A 19,660-nucleotide genomic window follows, 5' to 3' on the forward strand; every position below is an offset into this window, starting at 1 on the left:
CACAATTCAAAGTGTTGGTGTTGACCTTTAAAGCCCTAAATGCCTCGGTCCAGTATACCTGAAGGAGCGTCTCCACCCCCATCGTTCTGCCCGGACACTGAGATCCAGCGCCGAGGGTCTTCTGGCAGTTCCCTCGCTACGAGAAGCCAAGTTACAGGGAACCAGGCAGAGGGCCTTCTCGGTAGTGGCACCCACCCTGTGGAATACCCTCCCACCAGAGGTCAAAGAGAACAACAATAACCAGACCTTTAGAAGGCATCTCAAGGCAGCCCTGTTTAGGGAAGCTTTTAATGTTTGATTTCTGTATTTTAATGTTTTGTTGGAAGCCGCCCAGAGTGGCTGGGGGAACCCGGCCAGATGGGTGGGGTATAAATAATAAATTATTATTATTATTATTATTATTATTGTTATTATTATTATTACTACTACTACTGTAAATTGCCTTGAGTGTTAAGTCTCAATCAAAGGCAAAAGAAACTCAGCCGGATTTGCCAACAGATTCTAGCTAATAATCAAGGCATTCTGACTTTTGCACCAGGAAAGGCCTAATGCAGAAGTCTTCAACATTTCAGACTTATCTTAAACATTCGTTTGGGGTCCCATTTATCTCTCCCCCCCCTTTTTATTTTTATGGTGCTACTGCTGCTGGTGTGACCCACTTTAGATCAGGCCACAACTCAGCAGTGAGTCCCGGAAATTCCACTGGTGAATAAAACCTGGGAGGAATCTCTGCTGCAATGAGCTCTTATTACCTGCACACCAGTAAACTGCCCCTCCCTTCAAATACATTATTTATTGATTATTTGTTCATTTATTTAAAAGGTCAAGCTAAGTTCCTACCTTTGCTTTCTGGAAAAATTTGTGCCTTAGAAGTTCAGCAGCTGTTGGTCTATTTAAAAAAGGAAAAGAAAAGGCAGGTGTCATTAGAAGACGTCGCAAGAGTTGCTTTTTCTTGCTATGCCAAAACAAGATTGTAGGAATCTTTAAAGAGCTGGGCGCCATCTCTGATAGAAGAGACGAAAGGTGAGAACTTGGATTATGGCAGAGACTGCTGTTTCCTGCCAATGTGTACATCTTAGTTCAGATGTTGACAATATTAACAGAAGCTCCTAAGATCTGGACTCAATGAGCTTTGCTAAGGGGACGGATCTGTAACTGGTACCCACTGACCATCAACAAGTCTGCAGTGGCTGAATTAAAAGTAAGAAGAAAATGTGCATTAAAAATTAGTAGTAGTGTAGAAAAATTGCTTTTCTGCATTCTTTGCATTACTCTGTCTGCTACTCTCACAAGAAGCTTTCATCAAGCAATGCTGGTTCACAATGGGTGGAAACAAGACGGTTTGCCGTGCACCTTTTCTCGGGGTCCTTTTGCAAGCACAGTGAAATCATCTTCCTAAAAGACTTTCCATACTTCTTCAGCATCTCTTTATCCTGCACACCTGTCTCCAGCGAGGGCGGATCGTTCTGTAGCGTCAACATTAAGACCTGAAACAATTGCACCCGTTAGAAGCATCAAGACAAACCTCAAGTTCATTAAGCAGGCTCTGTCACTTTGAAAAAGACGCCATGGCCTCTTTGAGCAAAAGGAAGGTGGCAAGTAGCCTATAGCCCTCAGCAGACAAACAAGGTAAGCAAAAGGTTGTGGATGAACAATAGGTACATAAAAAAAAAAGACTTGCTGGATTCTGCTAGGGTGATGTCTAGTTCAGCATCCCAATTCCCAAACCACTGAGAGGTTATTCTGGAAAATCTCCAGGGAGGCTTGAAAGCAACTGCCCTCCTCAACTCCAGCATCTGACTCTGAACATTGGAGTGAGCAGCAGGAATGACTTCCTTAATTTATAATTTAGCACCCAGCATGTCTATCCGGTAGTTCCCAGCTCAAAATGCCCGGCAACTTAAAAATAAGCTGCAATTAGATGAACACGTTTGGGATTAAAGCTCCCCTCCCCCTGCTTTTTTAATAGAAATTTTGCTTTTGGAAAGAAAAGAAAAAGACACAGGAAAAAACACCACACAACGTGTTAAGGATGGGGGAAATGGGGAAAACCAGCTCAGCCAGGTGAAACCACAACATCAGACATTGGTGATGGAATTAGGGGGTGATCCTGCTAATGTTACTGTAGTTCACTTTGTTTTGCTTTCCTAGTTTGGTCGAAAGCCTCAGTTGGCCGAGGGTTTGAGGACTACTGCAAGCTTTTGGGGTAAAAGCTAGGTCACCTGCTTTTAAATTGTTTGATTTTATAGTTTTCTCTTAGTTGTGAATTGGGCTGTATCGTTCCTCAATCTCGCTGCTTTAAGGGTTTCCTGAAGGTCAAAAAGCAGCATATAAATTGAAATATTAATGATTGCATTAATTATTGAGGCAAGAATTCTAGATGCAGCCTAGGAGGGACCATTTGGAGATGTTGGATAAAAGAAGGAAGGTTTCAAGAAAAGGAAAGAGGGAGGGGTTGCAGAAGAGTCTAAAAGGGAATCCAATGAGAAATCAAGGGCTTGGCATGGGGAGTAGATTCAGAAGAGTTGAGCTGCTGAGTGTCTCAAAAGCAAGTGCTCAGAAGAGAAGATCAGCAGCAGGCAGGCAATTTTTTCAGGAATCTGACCCACCATCACAAATCTGCTCAATGAGGGACCCCAGATTAGTTTCTGGGAAGCCTCGGGGTTTTCTGTTGGTAAACCACAGTTTCAACGTATGTATGCAGGGAAGCCTATTGTCTTTGTCCATGGAGTTTTCTTGGAGTGGCTTGCCAGTTCCTTCTCCAGGTGGATCACGTTTAGTCAAAACTCTCCACTATGACCTGTCCATCTTGGGTGGCCCTGCATGGCATAGCTCATAGCTTCTCTGAGTTATTCAAGCCCCTTCGCCACGACAAGGCATTGATCCATGAAGGGGAAATTAAAAGACGCCTGCTTTTGGGGAGAAAAGCAATGACAAACCTAGACAGCATCTTAAAAAGCAGAGACATCACCTTGCCAACAAAGGTCCGTATAGTTAAAGCTATGGTTTTCCCAGTAGTGATGTATGGAAGTGAGAGCTGGACCATAAAGAAGGCTGATGGCCGAAGAATGGATGCTTTTGAATTATGGTGCTGGAGGAGACTCTTGAGAGTCCCATGGACTGCAAGAAGATCAAACCTATCCATTCTTAAGGAAATCAGCCCTGAGTGCTCACTGGAAGGACAGATCGTGAAGCTGAGGCTCCAATACTTTGGCCACCTCATGAGAAGAGAAGACTCCTTGGAAAAGACCCTGATGTTGGGAAAGATGGAGGGCACTAGGAGAAGGGGACGACAGAGGACGAGATGGTTGGACAGTGTTCTCGAAGCTACGAACATGAGTTTGACCAAACTGCGGGAGGCAGTGCAAGACAGGAGTGCCTGGCGTGCTATGGTCCATGGGGTCACGAAGAGTCGGACACGACTAAACAACAACATGAAGGGAAGCTCGCTCTGCATTCTGATAATACAGTTTTGCTTCGTCCTTGCCAACTTCCTTCCTCATTGACAAAACCCAGACTTCCAAAGCTCTCCCCGCTGCCATCCCTGCAGGTTATCGCTTACTTCCAGAAGCAGCACATTCCAGGATACTGTTGGGGCGGGGGGGGGGAGCACAGGTGATTCCTAGGAACCAACACAGTTATCTGAACTAGTCGATCAGTGACTCACCTTCATGGGTGGGTATTTGTGGTAAGGAGCTGCCCCTGTCGCGAACTCGATTGCCGTGATTCCAAAACTCCAGATGTCCGCCTTGAAATCATAACCTCTCACCTAGAAAGTGAAGAGATGGTGAACAAGGCATTTCTTTTCAGTTAACCTACGTAGGCCTCCAGGCTTTTCCTGCATTCTTGGTCACAAAACTGATCCAACTCCATGCTAATGGTAGATTGGAATCATACCTAGAAGCTCTGCTCTGCTCACTATCACCAAGCAGAGATAATCCCTATCCCAATAAATCCATTTCCTTTCTGGCAATGAGTTATTGCCAGGCATCTTATCCAGAACATTGAGTTTCTCTCCCAACAACAGAGAAAAGTATTCTCTATACTTCAAGAGTTTTGGCCAAACGGGAGGAATTAACTGTCCCTGGACCCGTCAGAAAATTGACATCTTTGCAAATGCCATAGGAGTGTGTTGCTCCACTAACTCAGCATTGCTCTAGAAGGAAAGGGCTATTTCTTCCACTAAAAGAGTGGTGGCTTCATATTGTACTATGCAGCTGGAACGGGCGGGGGCGATTCCCAAATACAGGGAAATGATCCCAGATTCTTCTGAAGAAATGTTAATGCAGTACCTTCTATGAGCTTCGTATAATAAAATAATAAATAAGTACAATTAATTTATTATTTATGCCCCGCCCATCTGGGTGGGTTTCCCCAGCCACTCTGGGTGGCTTCCAACAAAACATTAAAATACAATAATTCATCAGATAATAAAAACTTCCCAGATAATTCATCAGATAATAAAAACAGGGCTGCCTTCAGATGTCTTCTAAAAGTTGGATAGTTGTTAATTTCTTTTGACATCCGATGGGTGTTCCACAGGGCGGGCGCCACTACCGAGAAGGACCTCTGCCTGGTTCCCTGTAACTTTGCTTCTCGCGGTGAGGGAACTGCCAGAAGGCCCTCGGTGCTGGACCTCAGTGTCTGGGCAGAACGATGGGGGTGGAGACACTCCTTCAGGTATACAGGACTGAGGCTGCTTAGGGCTTTAAAGGTCAGCACCAACACTTTGAATTGTGCTTGGAAACGTATCGTATGCGCTTTATCATCTTTATTCTCCTGGCCACCGCTAGCTAGCAAGACCAGTGGTCAGGGATGATGGGAATTGTAGTCCAAAAGCATTTGGAGACCCAACTTTGGGAAACACTGATCTAGTTCGACCCCCTGCAATGCAGGAACATACAGTTGCCCCATATGGGGCCCGAACCTGCAGCCTTGGTGTTTTCAGCACCATGCTCCAGCCAACTGAGCTATCCACTTGTCTGCCAAAAGTCCTTATGGTAAGCAGAGGTTGCAGATCAATCATTCTGAACAAGGCTTTCCCTTTTTCTTCCCTACCTGCTCCATGACTTCAGGTGCCATCCAGCAAGGGGTGCCCACGAAGGTTTTCCTCACTTTGTTGCGGGTGATGTCGCCGCCAGTGGCTAAAAAAGCACTCACACCGAAATCTGAAATGTTGAAAAAGAATTAAGTTTTAAGGGGGCATTTCTGAATGGCACACGGCACCCCCTGACCATTTGCACTGTGTGCTTCCCAGCCGTCGCTCCGCTTAATCTGCGAATGGGGCGGAAGAAAACCACACAAGTGCTGAGAAGTTTCCCGGTTGTTAAGTTTGTCAAGCCAAGTTTGACTGGGCTAGGGAACAAATTCATGTCTTTGCTTTAGCCGCATAGTACTGCTACCTGCTCTCAGGTAATACTCTGGTCTGAAGTGAAACGCAGCGACTTGCACACCTATGATAAAGACGTAGGAAGCCAAAACAAACAAACAAACAAACAAACCACCTCTTTCAATGCCTGGGCACCCAGCTAAAGAAGTACCATAGAATGAATCAGCCACCAACAGATTTAGGAGACAGAAAGGATGCGCTTTCATGAATTTTAAGGTGGCCAAGATTTGTGATTCAAGCAAGCATTTTAAAACGTATCAAATGCTAAGGCAGGCACCCCCAAACTGTGGCCCCTCCAGCTGTTTTGGCCTACAACTCCCATGATCCCTAGCTAACAGGACCAGTGGTCGGGGAAGATGGGAATTGTAGTCCCAAAACATCTGGAGGGCCGAAGTTTAGGGGTGCCTGTGCTAAGGACATAAGAACCACCCTTACTGGATCAGGCCATGCAAATCATTATTAGCTGCAAGAAAGAACACAAGAGTGGCAAAGCATTAAACTGTGTGTAGGTCAGTGTGAGATGGAGGGAAGCCCACCATTTGTGAGTTTAGGAGAATTCAAGCTTTGTCAACAAAGGTTTTGTTTTTAAAAAGAAAAAGAAAAAGTTTCCATACTTTGTTATTCTGGAGACAGGATTGGAAATATACTGACAATGTCTGAATGAATTATCAAGAGCTGAAGGGCTTGCTGTAAATGCTTTCCAGTGGGCAGGTGTTGGATTTCAGCACCCAGCACAGCTACTTGCCTCACCCAATGAACAATTAGAAGGCAAGTATGCCAGATCATTCCCTCCGATTCTGATAAGTTGCTGAGTGAAATCTCCTTCACTGGAGGTGTTTAAGCAGAGGTTGGATGGTCACCTGTCATGGATGCTTCAGTTGAGATTCCTGCATTTCAGGGGGTTGGACTAGATGACCCCCAGGGTCCCATTCCAATGCTACGATCCCATGTGTGCTGCTGCTTTGTTGTTGTTTAGTCGTTTAGTCGTGTCCGACTCTTCGTGACCCCATGGACCACAGCACGCCAGGCACTCCTGTCTTGCACTGCCTCCCGCAATTTGGTCAAACTCATGTGCTGCTGCTTATGTAACTAAAATAGTGTGTAACTAAAATAGTGCAATGAGAACTGGCCGCACTCAGCTGCCACAGTATGATGACTGAATGGTTGGGATGAGGGGGGCAGAAATCAGAACCGAGCAGCTGGAATCTTGACCAGGGAGCACTTCTCACTCCAACATTTTGTTTCAGCCCCATCTCATGATTCCAAAATCCCTATCAGAAGCAGTAGGGGAAAAGTTTGCGAGCTTGCATGTTTGCAGAGGTGGCAAAAATTCAAAGCTTTTACTCAATGAAAGGATGATGTTAAAACTTAGTTTTGGGGCACAAAGTGGCAACAGCCCTAGCAATAATGCCAGGACCCTGCAGACCCCACCCCTTAATGTCACCCCAGAAACCCCACATCCTCCCGTCACAAGATTTTTGCACTGTTGCTCCTACAATTACGCACAGATTTATGAAGCTTCTATCGTTTCTAAGAACAAAGAGAGGGGGAGGAGTCAAATATCTTGTTCCGAGACAAATGTGCCTTGCATGGAATGCACGCATTTTAAGCAGCCACACATCACAACTGCAGCATACTAATTATCCTGTCATACTTCTTTACAGCCAGTTGCAGGATGAAAGAGAGGGCAAGTCAATATGTTTTACAAAGTATTTCCAAACCGAGGGGAAATGCGGCAGAATACTGTGGAGTCACTTTCAGCCGCAAAAGAGAGGGTGTAACCCAGGAAGCAGGTCCTCTCAGCCCCGGCTGGCGATGCGGGAACTTCCTGCATGGAAAAGCAGGTGGCCAGAGTCAGGCCTTTCCCCTTGACCTCGCTAGGCAGATTCTCTCTCTGATTTCGGCCAAGTTCTGCCTGAGCCACTAAAAAGCTAACACACTACACTATGAAGTTTGGAGGATCCTAACTGGGGTTCCACATTTCTGTTCACTCCCCCAGGAGAGCTGCAGCCTTCCGTGCTTGGAGCTACAATGGTCAGAGTCATATCATCACCCACGAGGACTAGAAGCCCACCATTGTAAAAAAATTTTTTTTAAAAAAGGAAAATGCCAGAGGTTCACCAGCGACATTTGCAGCTACTCAGCTCTCTAGGTGCCCACTCCCAAATCTACCATACAAAGTTCTCATTGTTTAGCAGACGGCTCACTACAATGGAAGGACAGATCCTGAAGCTGAGGCTCCAATACTTTGGCCACCTCATGAGAAGAGAAGAATCCTTGGAAAAGACCCTGCCCCAGCCAGGGGAAAGATTGAGGGCACTAGGAGAAGGGGACGACAGAGGAGGAGATGGCTGGACAGTGTTCTCGAAGCTACGAACATGAGTTTGACCAAACTGCAGGAGGCAGTGCAAGACAGGAGTGCCTGGTCCATGGGGTCACGAAGAGTCGGACACGACTAAACGACTAAACAACAACACCACCACTACAATGAATGGTTTTGCTGTTGTGAATACTACAAGCAAAACTGTCAAGGAGAGAACTCAATGCTTTGCACAGAACCGCCCCCCCCCGCCCCCAATAATAAGTATTATGCATGAAGTCTTTTTATAGGAAATAATTCACTTCTCCCTGAAGTGTGGCCTTGCATTTACGGGGATGTCTTCAATGCAGAACAGTTTCCTAATATTTGCACATTTAAACTGTCTAAACATAAGATCACTTTGACAGCACAAGTAATCAACTTTTATTCCAGGCGGAGGAAGCATACAATTTAAAACTGTTCGTCTCGAATGCCTGAGAATGGTGGAGACAGCTTGTCAATCCAGTAACTCACAGGAACAAAGGACGCTAACTTACACAGAGTTAAGACCATTGGCCCATCCAGCTCAGGGCCGTCTACACTGACAGGCTACGCCTCTCCAGGGTTTGAGGCAGCAGACATTCCCATCCTTACCTGGGGTCTACTGGCTTTTGAATTGCCACCGAGAAGGAAAATCTGTTGCAAAAGCAATATATCCTTGGAAAAGAGCTGAAGAAACTCAATCTGTAGATTGGGCAGTTCCAAGAGTAGAAGTCGTATTTCACAGCGTCGGATGCTTTTTTCCCCGTTGAAGTTTCCTGGTGCTGTCTTTGCACAAGGCAGCTTTCTATGTTTATGTAGCCCCTCTCAGAGGGCCTTGTGCGTTCTTTATTTCTGGGGATCCACAGGTGTCTTTCAACCATGATGGTCAATCTGTGTCCTAAGCATTTTGCCAAGGGCTGGGAAATCAAGTTGCAGACCAGAGTCCACTGCCCCATCAAGGAGAGCTTACAGCTAACGTATCTTTGGCCTACCACTCCTTTAGACCCCCAGGTATGTAGGTATGTAGCCAAGAAGCTGAATGAACTTGCTTCGCTCTGAATTCAAATGTCCCATCACAAACAAACTTCGGAAAACCCAAGGGTTGTGTTCGAATCCTCTGCAGAGACACATGCAATATGGTGCCTGCCACATTCATATCTTTAAACTGAAGGATGCTCTAAAATAGGAACGAGGAACCTCTGGCCCTCCAGAGGTTGCCTCATCATCCCTGTCTATTGGCAATGTTTGCTGGGATGATGGGAGTTGGAGCCCTAACAACCTCTGGAGGTCTGCAGGGGGGGGCATCTGTCACTGATGCTTCAGCTGAGATACCTGCACTGCAGGGGGTCAAGCTAGATGACCCTCGGGATCCCTTCCAACTCTAAATTCTATGATTCCATAATTCTACACAAACCCCCTCACCTGCCCTTTGTGTGAACAAGCCTATAACTTATGCTTAGTTCCATAGTTTTGTGTATTCAGACAGAAACACAATTCATGCTAAATGAATTTTGCAACCAGTATGAACAAATGTCCATACTTTTTTTTTACTGCTGATGTACATTATTTTTGCAGCCATGAAATATAAAATAAATAAATTCAAAAATGGGGGGGGGAGGAGAAAAATAATAAGGACTGAATTCTGCGGCTTTTCTGAGCTTAGGCTCTATTTGTGTCACTCGCACAGCTGCACAAAGAGACCCTTCTGTAGGTTACACCTTTATCCAAATACAACATGAATGCGGCACATGACTGTTTTAGATAAGAATATCAAAGGACGAGGGTAAGGATAGAGTTATTAACTCTCAACACAAAGACCCTTCTAGGGCATAGGCAATAGATTTCCGGTCAAAGCATCATTAAGGACTCAGGAGGTTGCTTAAAAGGCAAATCTAGTTGCTTGTACAATCATTTTGATATTGAGATGATCTCACACAGCTAAGTGATTCTGGAAGAGGATGAAACAAAGAGGTAGGCAGCCTTAATTTATACTGCAGCCAGTGCCCACTGAGTGTAAATTGATAAACCCCCGCAGATAAAACGTCCCCATTCAGAAGAATCCTGAGCTCTGTTGTAATAAACCACAGAAGGGCCATAGATTGGGGAATCAAAGAGGTGCAAGACAAAGCCTTGGTTCATACCCCCCCCCAAAAAAAAATCCCTGCGATGAGAGGAGCCTTCCTTTCCTTTATGGGAATTCTACAGAGAGGAGGACCTTCTACCCAAATCTTTCAAAACAGGAAACCAGGCAATACAAGCGAGTTTGGGGGGACAGGCTCCTTTCTTATTTCTCTTCTCCTTGCCTCACTATCTTGCCTCCTAAGCTTGTTTACTGGCAAGAGCACAAAGAGAACTCTTGCCAGACAAGGTGAGCAAAGGGGGACCTGAGGAGGGAGAGATCTGACACAGGCAGTGTAGACAGAGCAAGGAACCAGATGGACCCGAACTGCTCTTGACGTGGCTTCCTAGGCAAGAACAGAATCGGACAGCAAGCAAGCCACTTCAGATTTTGCAGTTCGAGGGTGTGACCGCACAGCAAGAGCGAGAAAACATTTTCGGTCTGAGGGCCACATTCCCTTCTGGGGAGCCTTCCGAGGGCCACATCTCTGTGATGGGCAGGGCTATGGGAAAAGTGGGTGGAGCAGCAAATGTTTATCGTTACCCTTACATGGTAGGCTAGTTTCTACATACACTCAACACACCTCTCTGTACCCTTCATCCAGGCGAGCAAGGGGCATTACTGAAGTTCAAGGACACATTCCAGCCAGGGGAAAAGATCTGAGGTGTGAAGCACAGCCTGCGTGGGGCGCAGCCTGGGGAGACTTGCCAAGGGCCAGATAGAGGCGATGGAGGGCCACATTCAGACTCCAGGTCTAGAAGCTCCTCACCCCTGGTTCACCCTAACAAAGCTGCTCCACGCCCACCCTTGACAAGCAACTCTTGGGGTAGGAGGGGCTTATGCAATGCCCTTAAGGGTTGGGCATGATGTGTACACACAGATGCCACTGATTCCCCGTGTTGGAGGGGGAACCAGACACCTATGGCACATTGTTTCCCCCTTCCTCCCCATGCCACAGTCTTCAGGGTCATAGAATCATAGAGCTGGAAGGGACCCCAAGGGTTTTTAAACTGTTTTATTATATTTTGTACATTGCATTGGGACATATGTGGAAGTAAATTAACAACCAATTAATAATAGTGGAGCTACAAGTTAAGAGTTGGAAGGGACCCTGAGAGTCATCTAGTCCAACCCTCTGCAATGCAGGAATCTCAGCTAAAGTACCCATGACAGATGGGCATCCAACCTCTGCTTAAAAACCTCCAAGGAAGGACAGTCCACCACCTCCCAAGGGAGTCCATTCCACTGTCAAACTGCTTTTACTGTCAGAAAAGTTCTTCCTGGTTGGAATCTCCTTTCTTGTAACTTGAAGCCATTGGTTTGTGTCCTAGACTCCAGAGCAGGAGAAAACAAGCTTGTTCCATCTTCCATGTGATACTGAAAGATGGCTGTCCTCAGGTTCCTCTCTCTCTGGCATGGAAGCAGAGAGCAAACCACATGGCAAATAATAATAATAATAATAATAACAATGATAATTATAATGATAATAATAAAAAGGTTCACCTGCAATCTGGACCGAGCCATCTTCTCCTAGAAGGATGTTTCCAGCTTTCACGTCCCTTTTGAGAAGTGGGGAGACAGAGGGAGAGACAAAACAAAAAGATATACACAGTGAGTAGAAGCTGTGAAGTGCCACACTCTGCTTCATGATCAAACATTATCTTTTCAATGCAAAAGGCCATTGCTGCGGCTGTAAATACTCAAATTAAAGTTCCGCCTGCAGAGAGAGAGAGAGAGAGAGAGAGAGAGAGAGAGAGAGAGAGAGAAAGAAAGAAAGAAAGAAAGAAAGAAAGAAAGAAAGAAAGAAAGAAAGAAAGAAAAGTGGAGGGACATGAATTTGGTAAACCTGCAAAAATTATGGAAAGCACGTGCAACAAGTTTACTTATTTGATAAGGTCTGTTCTGCTTATAGCTCAGCAAATACTGCTCAACTGATTTATATGAAATATGGCTGCCCCCCCCCCCTGTCCCATAGGCATAAAACCACTGAGCCCCATTTCCCCAACACCCCCAACAGGGGCAAGGAAATATGCCTCCTTCCAAACTTTCATCACCTTCCAAACTTTCATCACCTGGATAGCTGCATTGGAAGCCCTCAGTTGCAAACCGTGCTCCAGAGGGCAGCCTTTCTCAACCTTGCGTCCCTGGAGGTTGTTGGTCTACAACTCTCATCAGCCCCAGCCAGCATAGCCCAATGGTCAGAGGTGGCGGGCGATCTGAGGTCCTACGTTTGGGAAAGGCTGCTCTAGGTCAAGGGCTACCCAAAATAGTGTCATATAGTTGCTGATAGACTCCATCTCCCACCGTTTGTCTCTGCTTCCCTCTCCTAACTGGGATGTTTTTTCTTCTGAGATCAAGCGGGCATGGCCGTTGGAGCAGAGACCTGCCTTCATGCATGCCTGATGATCATGTATCCATTCATTCACATTCACAAAAAAATAATTAATTTTCATAAATACTTTCGCCCCACCTTTAAAAAGAAAAAACCTCAAGGCGGCATAGGAAAACAAACAAACAAACGGAAAGTGCATAAAATCTACCCCACCAGTCAAACACACCTTAGGATTAAATATACAAGCAACCATGACATTCATTTGATTTTGATCTGGAATTATGCTGCAACGCCCGAGAAGCTGGTTTCTTGCAGAACCCTACCCCCTCCCAACCACCGAATGCTCCTTTTGTGAGCTCAGCGAAGCCGTCTTACGCAGAGGGAAACAGCTGGTCCAACTTTACCAACCTCCAGATGTTTCCAGCTACATCTCCCATCAACTTGCTGGTGGGAAGCATGGCTCGAAACATCTGCAGGATGTTGGGGGCCAGGAGAGTTCAGCGCCATCTCCTGTGACTTCTCTAGTAATCCTGTGCAGTGATCGAAATTCGCCAGGCGCATTTTGCACCTGGCTATTGGCCACTGGCGACCATGTGAAGATGCCTGGGCATCTGGATGGTGCAGGATGTCTCCACCATCTGGAGGTGCCTCCTACCTGGGAATTATTGGATCTTGAAAAGCAACACATTCTGGTTGTTATATTTTAACTATGCAGTCATAATGAATTGCAGGACTAAAAAGTCATATTGAAAAATACAACTTTCAAGCCACTTGGCGCCAAAATCGCAACTAGGCATTCCATTTTAGTGACTATAACCCTGGTTTAAGGAGCCACTTGACACCTAGCTTATATACCTGAGTTTCTAACACTGATCCCGGGATTCCAAAATGCCTTCTTGCTCATTTGGATGTGAAGCCGATGAAATCCCAGCCTTCCCACCATAGGTTCAAAGACGCATTTATGGCCAACGTAACGCGAAAAGAGCTTCCAGAACTTGCAGCAAAACTCACAGTGTACAAATTAAACGATGCAAACCACACTCCAACGAGCTTTTTTTTAAATAAAAAACCCACACATGAACCAGCTTACTTAATATTACACAGAAGGAAACTTCATTGTATCTCTTTGTCCGCGGCCCATCTATTTACTTCCAGTGCCAAAGAATAGCAAAAGCTTTTGTCCTCAGAATAATGGCTCTATTATTTGTTTTCATTTTGTTTCATAACCCAGGGAGAGGGGGAGAGCTTGGTTCCTCTCCAGAACAAAAGGGAATTTCCATTGAAAGAATCAGAATTCTTGAGGGAGCACCGGCAATGTCCCAGCTCAACACAAATCTTCCCTAAGAGGTGAAGACACCCCTCTTCAAAACTCTGGAACCACTATTCGCTTTTTTCCCAGCATGGCATACTGGCTGCAGGGGTTGTTTTTAATTACAGTACTGGTACAATTTATCAGAACCATTTTTAAACGTTGCTTAATGGTGTGTTGACTTTTATCATCTGCTCTGCTGTTTTACTATTATTATTATTATTATTATTATTATTATTATTATTATTATTATTATTATTTATAACAGTTTATTTCATGTTATCCTGCACTGTAACAAGCAACTTTTGGTGCTTCTTATTGCAGATGGGTTTTGTTTTGCTTTTCATCATGTGTAAACGACGCTTACCGTATGAGACACGGTGTGCAAACATTTTAATGAGGAAATCGAGCCGGACCCTAATGGCTTTGTTTGAGCTCCAGAATATGAGCACCGTCTCTCTCTCTCTCCCAAGACATAAGAAGAGTGTGCTGGATCAGATTGAGGTTGAATCCTGACAAGACAGAAGTACTGTTCGTGGGGGACAGGAGGCGGGCAGGTGTGGAGGACTCCTTGGTCCTGAATGGGGTAACTATGCCCCTGAAAGACCAGGTGCGCAGCCTGGGAGTCATTTTGGACTCACAGCTGTCCATGGAGGCGCAGGTCAATTCTGTGTCCAGGGCAGCTGTCTATCAGCTTCATCTGGTACGCAGGCTGAGACCCTACCTGCCTGCAGACTGTCTCGCCAGAGTGGTACATGCTCTAGTTATCTCCCGCTTGGACTACTGCAATGCGCTCTACGTGGGGCTACCTTTGAAGGTGACTCGGAAACTACAACTAATCCAGAATGCGGCAGCTAGACTGGTGACTGGGAGCGGCCACCGAGACCACATAACACCGGTCTTGAAAGACCTACATTGGCTCCCAGTACGTTTCCGAGCACAATTCAAAGTGTTGGTGCTGACCTTTAAAGCCCTAAACGGCCTCGGTCCAGTATACCTGAAGGAGCGTCTCCACCTCCATCATTCTGCCCGGACACTGAGGTCCAGCACCGAGGGCCTTCTGGCGGTTCCCTCGTTGCGAGAAGCCAAGTTGCAGGGAACTAGGCAGAGGGCCTTCTCAGTGGTGGCGCCTGCCCTGTGGAACGCCCTCCCAACAGATGTCAAAAAGGAAAACAACTACCAGACTTTTAGAAGACATCTGAAGGCAGCCCTGTTCAGGGAGGCTTTTAATGTTTAATAGATTATTGTGTTTTATTCTTCTGTTGTAGGCCGCCCAGAGTGGCTGGGGAGACCCAGCCAGATGGGCGGGGTATAAATAAATTATTATTATTATTATTATTATTATTATTATTATTAGGCCAGCAGGCAATTTAGTCCAGCATCCTGTTCTCACAGCGATCAATCGGATGTCTAAGTGAAGATGTCTGAAGCAGGGCCTAAGCACAAGACCGCACTCCCCTCCTGCGGTTTCCAGCAACTGGTGTTCAATTAAAAAAACCTATGTATTCAGTTATAGCCATACCCAAATCAGACTGCAACCAACCCACTCCACACTTCCAATAAAACCCATTTACTTGTTTTCTCCTCTAATCTTGGGGGGAAACAGGGAGAGTGCACTTAGATCTACTAAAAGCACAACACAAATGCAGGACGTCAGGTTTTTCCCTTTTTCTTTTTTAATGCTATTTATAAACCAAGGAGAGATAATATGTTCCGCTGCATTCTTAATGGCTGAGTAATTGTGCCCCTTCAACTCCAAACATTACTGCCAAAGTAGCAAAAGCTTGTTAGGCTCTTTCCAATTACAGTAAACCTAGACATACGCCATCCATCTTTCCTTTGCATTGTCTGAGCGCTTAGTACAAACGCACGGCTGTCAAAGTGGGCTAGAGTCATCTGGGCATAATGGCTAATATATCTGAATTGTAAACCATAAATTTCCAGTGGCCTAACTCTTAATTTGGCCAGAGGAAACAATGCCAAGAATCTATACACAGAAACACACGTTAATTATTGTTGTGTGTGAGAGAAAGAGCAGGCTAAAACCAGCTCCTTATCTGCTGGGCTATCGGAATATCTGGTTGGACTTGTGTGTGACCACGAGACAGAACTCTGCATGGACATTGGAGCAGACTTGATATATTTTAAATATAAATTTTATTAGAGTTTGTAAAGCAAAATGCAAAAGATTGTCAAATACAGTATTTGTTGTTGTTGTTGTTGTCCAAATTAAAACATTAATCCAGAGGCAAAACAGAGAGAGATGGAAAAAACAAAAAAGAAAAAAGAGAGGAAGAGATCAAGAAAAAGGAACTGTAAAGGAATTAAAAGAAAGTGGAAACGAGAGAAAAAGAGAGAAAAATGAGGTAAGAAAGTAAAGAATTTCCGATTCTTCATCTGTCCACTATATATAAACATTATTCACTTCATCCACTCCAGTATGACACCTAATAAAGCCACTTTCTATAAACAATTATCTTCAATTCTCAAATCCAAATGTCATTCTGTCTTTTTCTTTTTCCACGCAAAAGTCTACAAGAGGTTTCTAACCTTTAGTGATAGCAATAATAAATTTATTTACGGCATACCCCGCCCTCCCCGACCAAGACCAGGCTCAGGGCGGCTAACACCAAATATATAAAATACATTAAAAACACAAAATCAAACGAACAGTATATGTTAACAATGAATTTTATCTTATTAGGCATGCCATTTTCGCCACCCCAGAAGCAGATGTGATTCTCGACGGCTGGGTCACTAATGGCAGGAGCAGCCCGGCCACCCCCCATCACCCCAATGGCGCCAGCATGCGCACCCTTTTTTTTTTTTTTGCTTCCCCCCACGTAACTAAACGGCACCCATTTATTCCTTCAAGGAACAGGAAAGAGCTACACCTGGGGCAGTGTTACAGTGGAGCCAACCATCCAGCTGAACATTGGCTTCCATGCCACAGACATCCTTTGCGTCTGCACGTAATCCAACCCAAGGGCGACTAATTCTTCACCACAGTGGTGGGAGACGGAGTCCAGAGTGGCTGGGGAAACCCAATCAAATGGGCAGGGTACAAATAACAGAATCATAGAATCGTAGAGTTGGAAGAGACCACAAGTCCAACCCCCTGCCGAGCAGGAAACACCATCAAAGCATTCCTGACAGATGGCTGTCAAGCCTCTGCTTAAAGACCTCCAAAGAAGGAGACTCCACCACACTCCTTGGCAGCAAATTCCACTGTCAAACAGCTCTTACTGTCAGGAAGTTCTTCCTAATGTTTAGGTGCAATCTTCTTTCTTGTAGTTTGAATCCATTGCTCCGTGTCCGCTTCTCTGGAGCAGCAGAAAACAACCTTTCTCCCTCCTCTATATGACATCCTTTTATATACTGTATTTGAACATGGCTATCATATCACCCCTTAACCTTCTCTTCTCCAGGCTAAACATACCCAGCTCCCTAAGCCGTTCCTCATAAGGCATCGTTTCCAGGCCTTTGACAATTTTCGTTGCCCTCTTTTAATAATAAAATTATACAATTATTATTATTATTATTATTATTATTATTATTATTATTATTACTGTATCTTTATTATATTTAGGGGAAACCACGTTAGCGGTCCCTGCACTAGGGGTCTCGGCAGATGGCTTTCACATCACCTGCCATTGCAACTGGAAGTGACAGGGATTGAACCTGTGACCTTCTGAATGAACTGCTCTGACTCTGAGCTATGGTCTTTCCACAGTCGAAGAGCAAACTTGGTTAGCCTTATCCATAGTTCAGGTCGGTGCCAATGCAGCCCTTATCTGTGAGGTTAAGGCCAAGGGGAGGGTGGAAATCCACTCCCCAAGACAAGAGGGGGCTAGGATCAAATAACCCCCATGAACCCTTAAATCCCTTCATCATGCTTAACAATGCCTGCAGCAGCCCCTACATTTCACAAGGGCAAGAGTAAGGCTGTTAACCGGCAACAAGTTTCAATCAATTCTAAGCTCCGGAGGCCGTGAAGCAACACGAAGAAGAAGAAGAAGAAGAAGAAGAAGAAGAAGAAGAAGAAGAAGAAGAAGAAGAAGAAGAAGAAGAAGAAGAAGAAGAATACTTTTATTTATACCCCGCCCTCCCCAGCCAAAACCGGGCTCAGAGCAGCTAACATCAAATATATAACATATTACCATAAAATCAAGCAACCGATTAAAATACATCCTAAAATCAAATCAGAATCAAAGTGAAATCTAATCAGATGGCAACCCGCAAATTAGGGATGGGGACCTTAAATGCTCACCAGGCCTAACTGTTTATCCTGATCTTATATGAGCCTGCGAGAAAAGTTGGGGGGCCACTTTCATGCAAGTTCTTATAAGGAGAGGGGGGGAGTCAGACTGGACCCTGGCCAGAGGACTGGCGGAACAGCTCCGCCTTGCAGGCCCTGCGGAAAGATGTCAGATCCCGCAGGGCCCTGGTCTCTTGCGAGAGAGCATTCCACCAGGCCGGGGCCACAGCCGAAAAGGCCTTGGCCCTCTTTGAGGCCAGTCTAATCTCCTTGAGGCCCGGTAGACCAAGAGGAGAGGAGAGACCGGGTTCCACATTCTTATGCCAACCTTCCCACTAATCTTTTCTCCTGACCTCCTTGTTCCCACTGGATTTCTCCTCTTACAACTCCCCTGAAGCAAAAACCATCTGATGCCAGAAAGAGGATGGGGAAAAGAAAAGAATCGCACAGGAGACAATGGTTAACACAAGAGTTGCAGTTCTTGATAGTCTCCATAGCAATTCTGTGGAGAATGGATTTTCCTCTTCTTCAAAATTAAAAACACACACACTCCCAACTGCAGCATCTGTGAGCAATCTTGTCAAAGCATTACTCAGGATCCCAGAAATATGAGTCGGCATCCAACAGGGGAAGAGCCGGGTTCTGTTCCTTCGCTTCCGGGGGCCTTGACCAATCTTTTGAGGAATCAAATATTACAGCTGACATTTTTCCAATTTTGCTCAGCTCGGATTTGGAATTTTTGACATGCAAAGAAGAAAGACTGGAGAAAGGAGTGCATTTAAGCAGTGGGAAAATATATATCCCTGCAGGGCTCTTTGGGGGAAAGGGGAGGATTTTTTTTTAAAAAAACAACCAAACAATTAAAATAGTATGCATAAATGTCAACGCTTTACAATGACAGGAAACTTCATAGAGCAGAATGGAGCCAGAATCGCGATGTCTTGAATTACCCAGATTCTAAAAACAATGTTCTCGGGAGGTGTATATATGAAGTCAGGTAGAGTTTTCCTCTGTCTGCCCTGGGATCACCAGGGATAGCCAGGCTTAGGGAAAATATAAAACAGAGAAACAGCCCTGTGGCATCAAAACACAGGCCAGCACACAGGGTTGGGAATGATCCCTGCCCCAAAACTGGGAAAGCCGCTGAGCTGGCTGGGCCAATTGGTCTGACTCTGTGGAAGGCAACATCCTCTGTTCCCCTCTGGGAATCTCCAAAGCTGAGCAAGGGGGAAGCAGCCATCCCTAGCGGTCTTCAGCACTAGGCTGCCTCTGTCCAAACAGGGCACAAAGCAACCATACCTAATCCCTATCCTTTCCAACGAAGCACATGAGCTGGTGATCGCTGCCATGCCTTATGAAGAACACGAAAGCAAGAAAAACACAAGCTTGCAGATGTGCGTCTCCTACGGTCACACATGTTGATGATGCGCTACATGTCCCATTGCCAGGGCTGGGTGTGCCCAGTGTTAGAAACTCTTGATATATAAGCTAGGCACCAAATGGCTCGTTAAACCAGGGTTACAGTCACCAAGGTGGTGCTGTGGTCTAAACCACAGAGCCTAGGGCTTGCCGATCAGAAGGTTGGCGGTTCGAATCCCCATGACGGGGTGAGCTCCCATTGCTCGGTCCCTGCTCCTGCCAACCTAGCAGTTTGAAAGAATGTCAAAGTAGATAAATAGGTACCGCTCCGGTGGGAAGGTAAACAGCATTTCCGCGCATTGCTCTGGTTTCTCCAGAAGCGGCTTAATCATGCTGGCCACATGACCTGGAAGCTGTCTGTGGACAAACGCCGGCTCCCTTGGTCTATAGAGCAAGATGAGCATGCAACCCCAGAGTCATCCGCAACTGGACCTAACAGTCAAGGGTACGTTAACCTTTACCTTTTACAGTCACCAAAACTGAATGCCTAGTT

The 19,660-nt window shown here is 45.5% G+C and overlaps 1 protein-coding gene across 2 annotated transcripts in view; it reads right to left on the reverse strand.

Moving 5' to 3' along the window:
* Positions 1 to 19,660, reverse strand: part of OXSR1 (oxidative stress responsive kinase 1) — a 90,068-nt gene that overhangs the window by 19,610 nt on the left and 50,798 nt on the right. For both annotated transcript variants that reach the window (XM_035128996.2, XM_060280927.1), the window contains 5 exons: positions 11,353 to 11,408; positions 5,059 to 5,168; positions 3,668 to 3,769; positions 1,354 to 1,487; positions 841 to 889 (listed from right to left, as the gene is read on the reverse strand). In XM_035128996.2, the coding sequence (XP_034984887.2) occupies positions 841 to 889; positions 1,354 to 1,487; positions 3,668 to 3,769; positions 5,059 to 5,168; positions 11,353 to 11,408 (451 nt within the window). The remainder of the gene's footprint in view (positions 1 to 840; positions 890 to 1,353; positions 1,488 to 3,667; positions 3,770 to 5,058; positions 5,169 to 11,352; positions 11,409 to 19,660) is intronic.

Source organism: Zootoca vivipara, chromosome 12 (assembly GCF_963506605.1).
Source record: "Zootoca vivipara chromosome 12, rZooViv1.1, whole genome shotgun sequence".
Taxonomy (NCBI): Eukaryota; Metazoa; Chordata; class Lepidosauria; order Squamata; family Lacertidae; genus Zootoca; species Zootoca vivipara.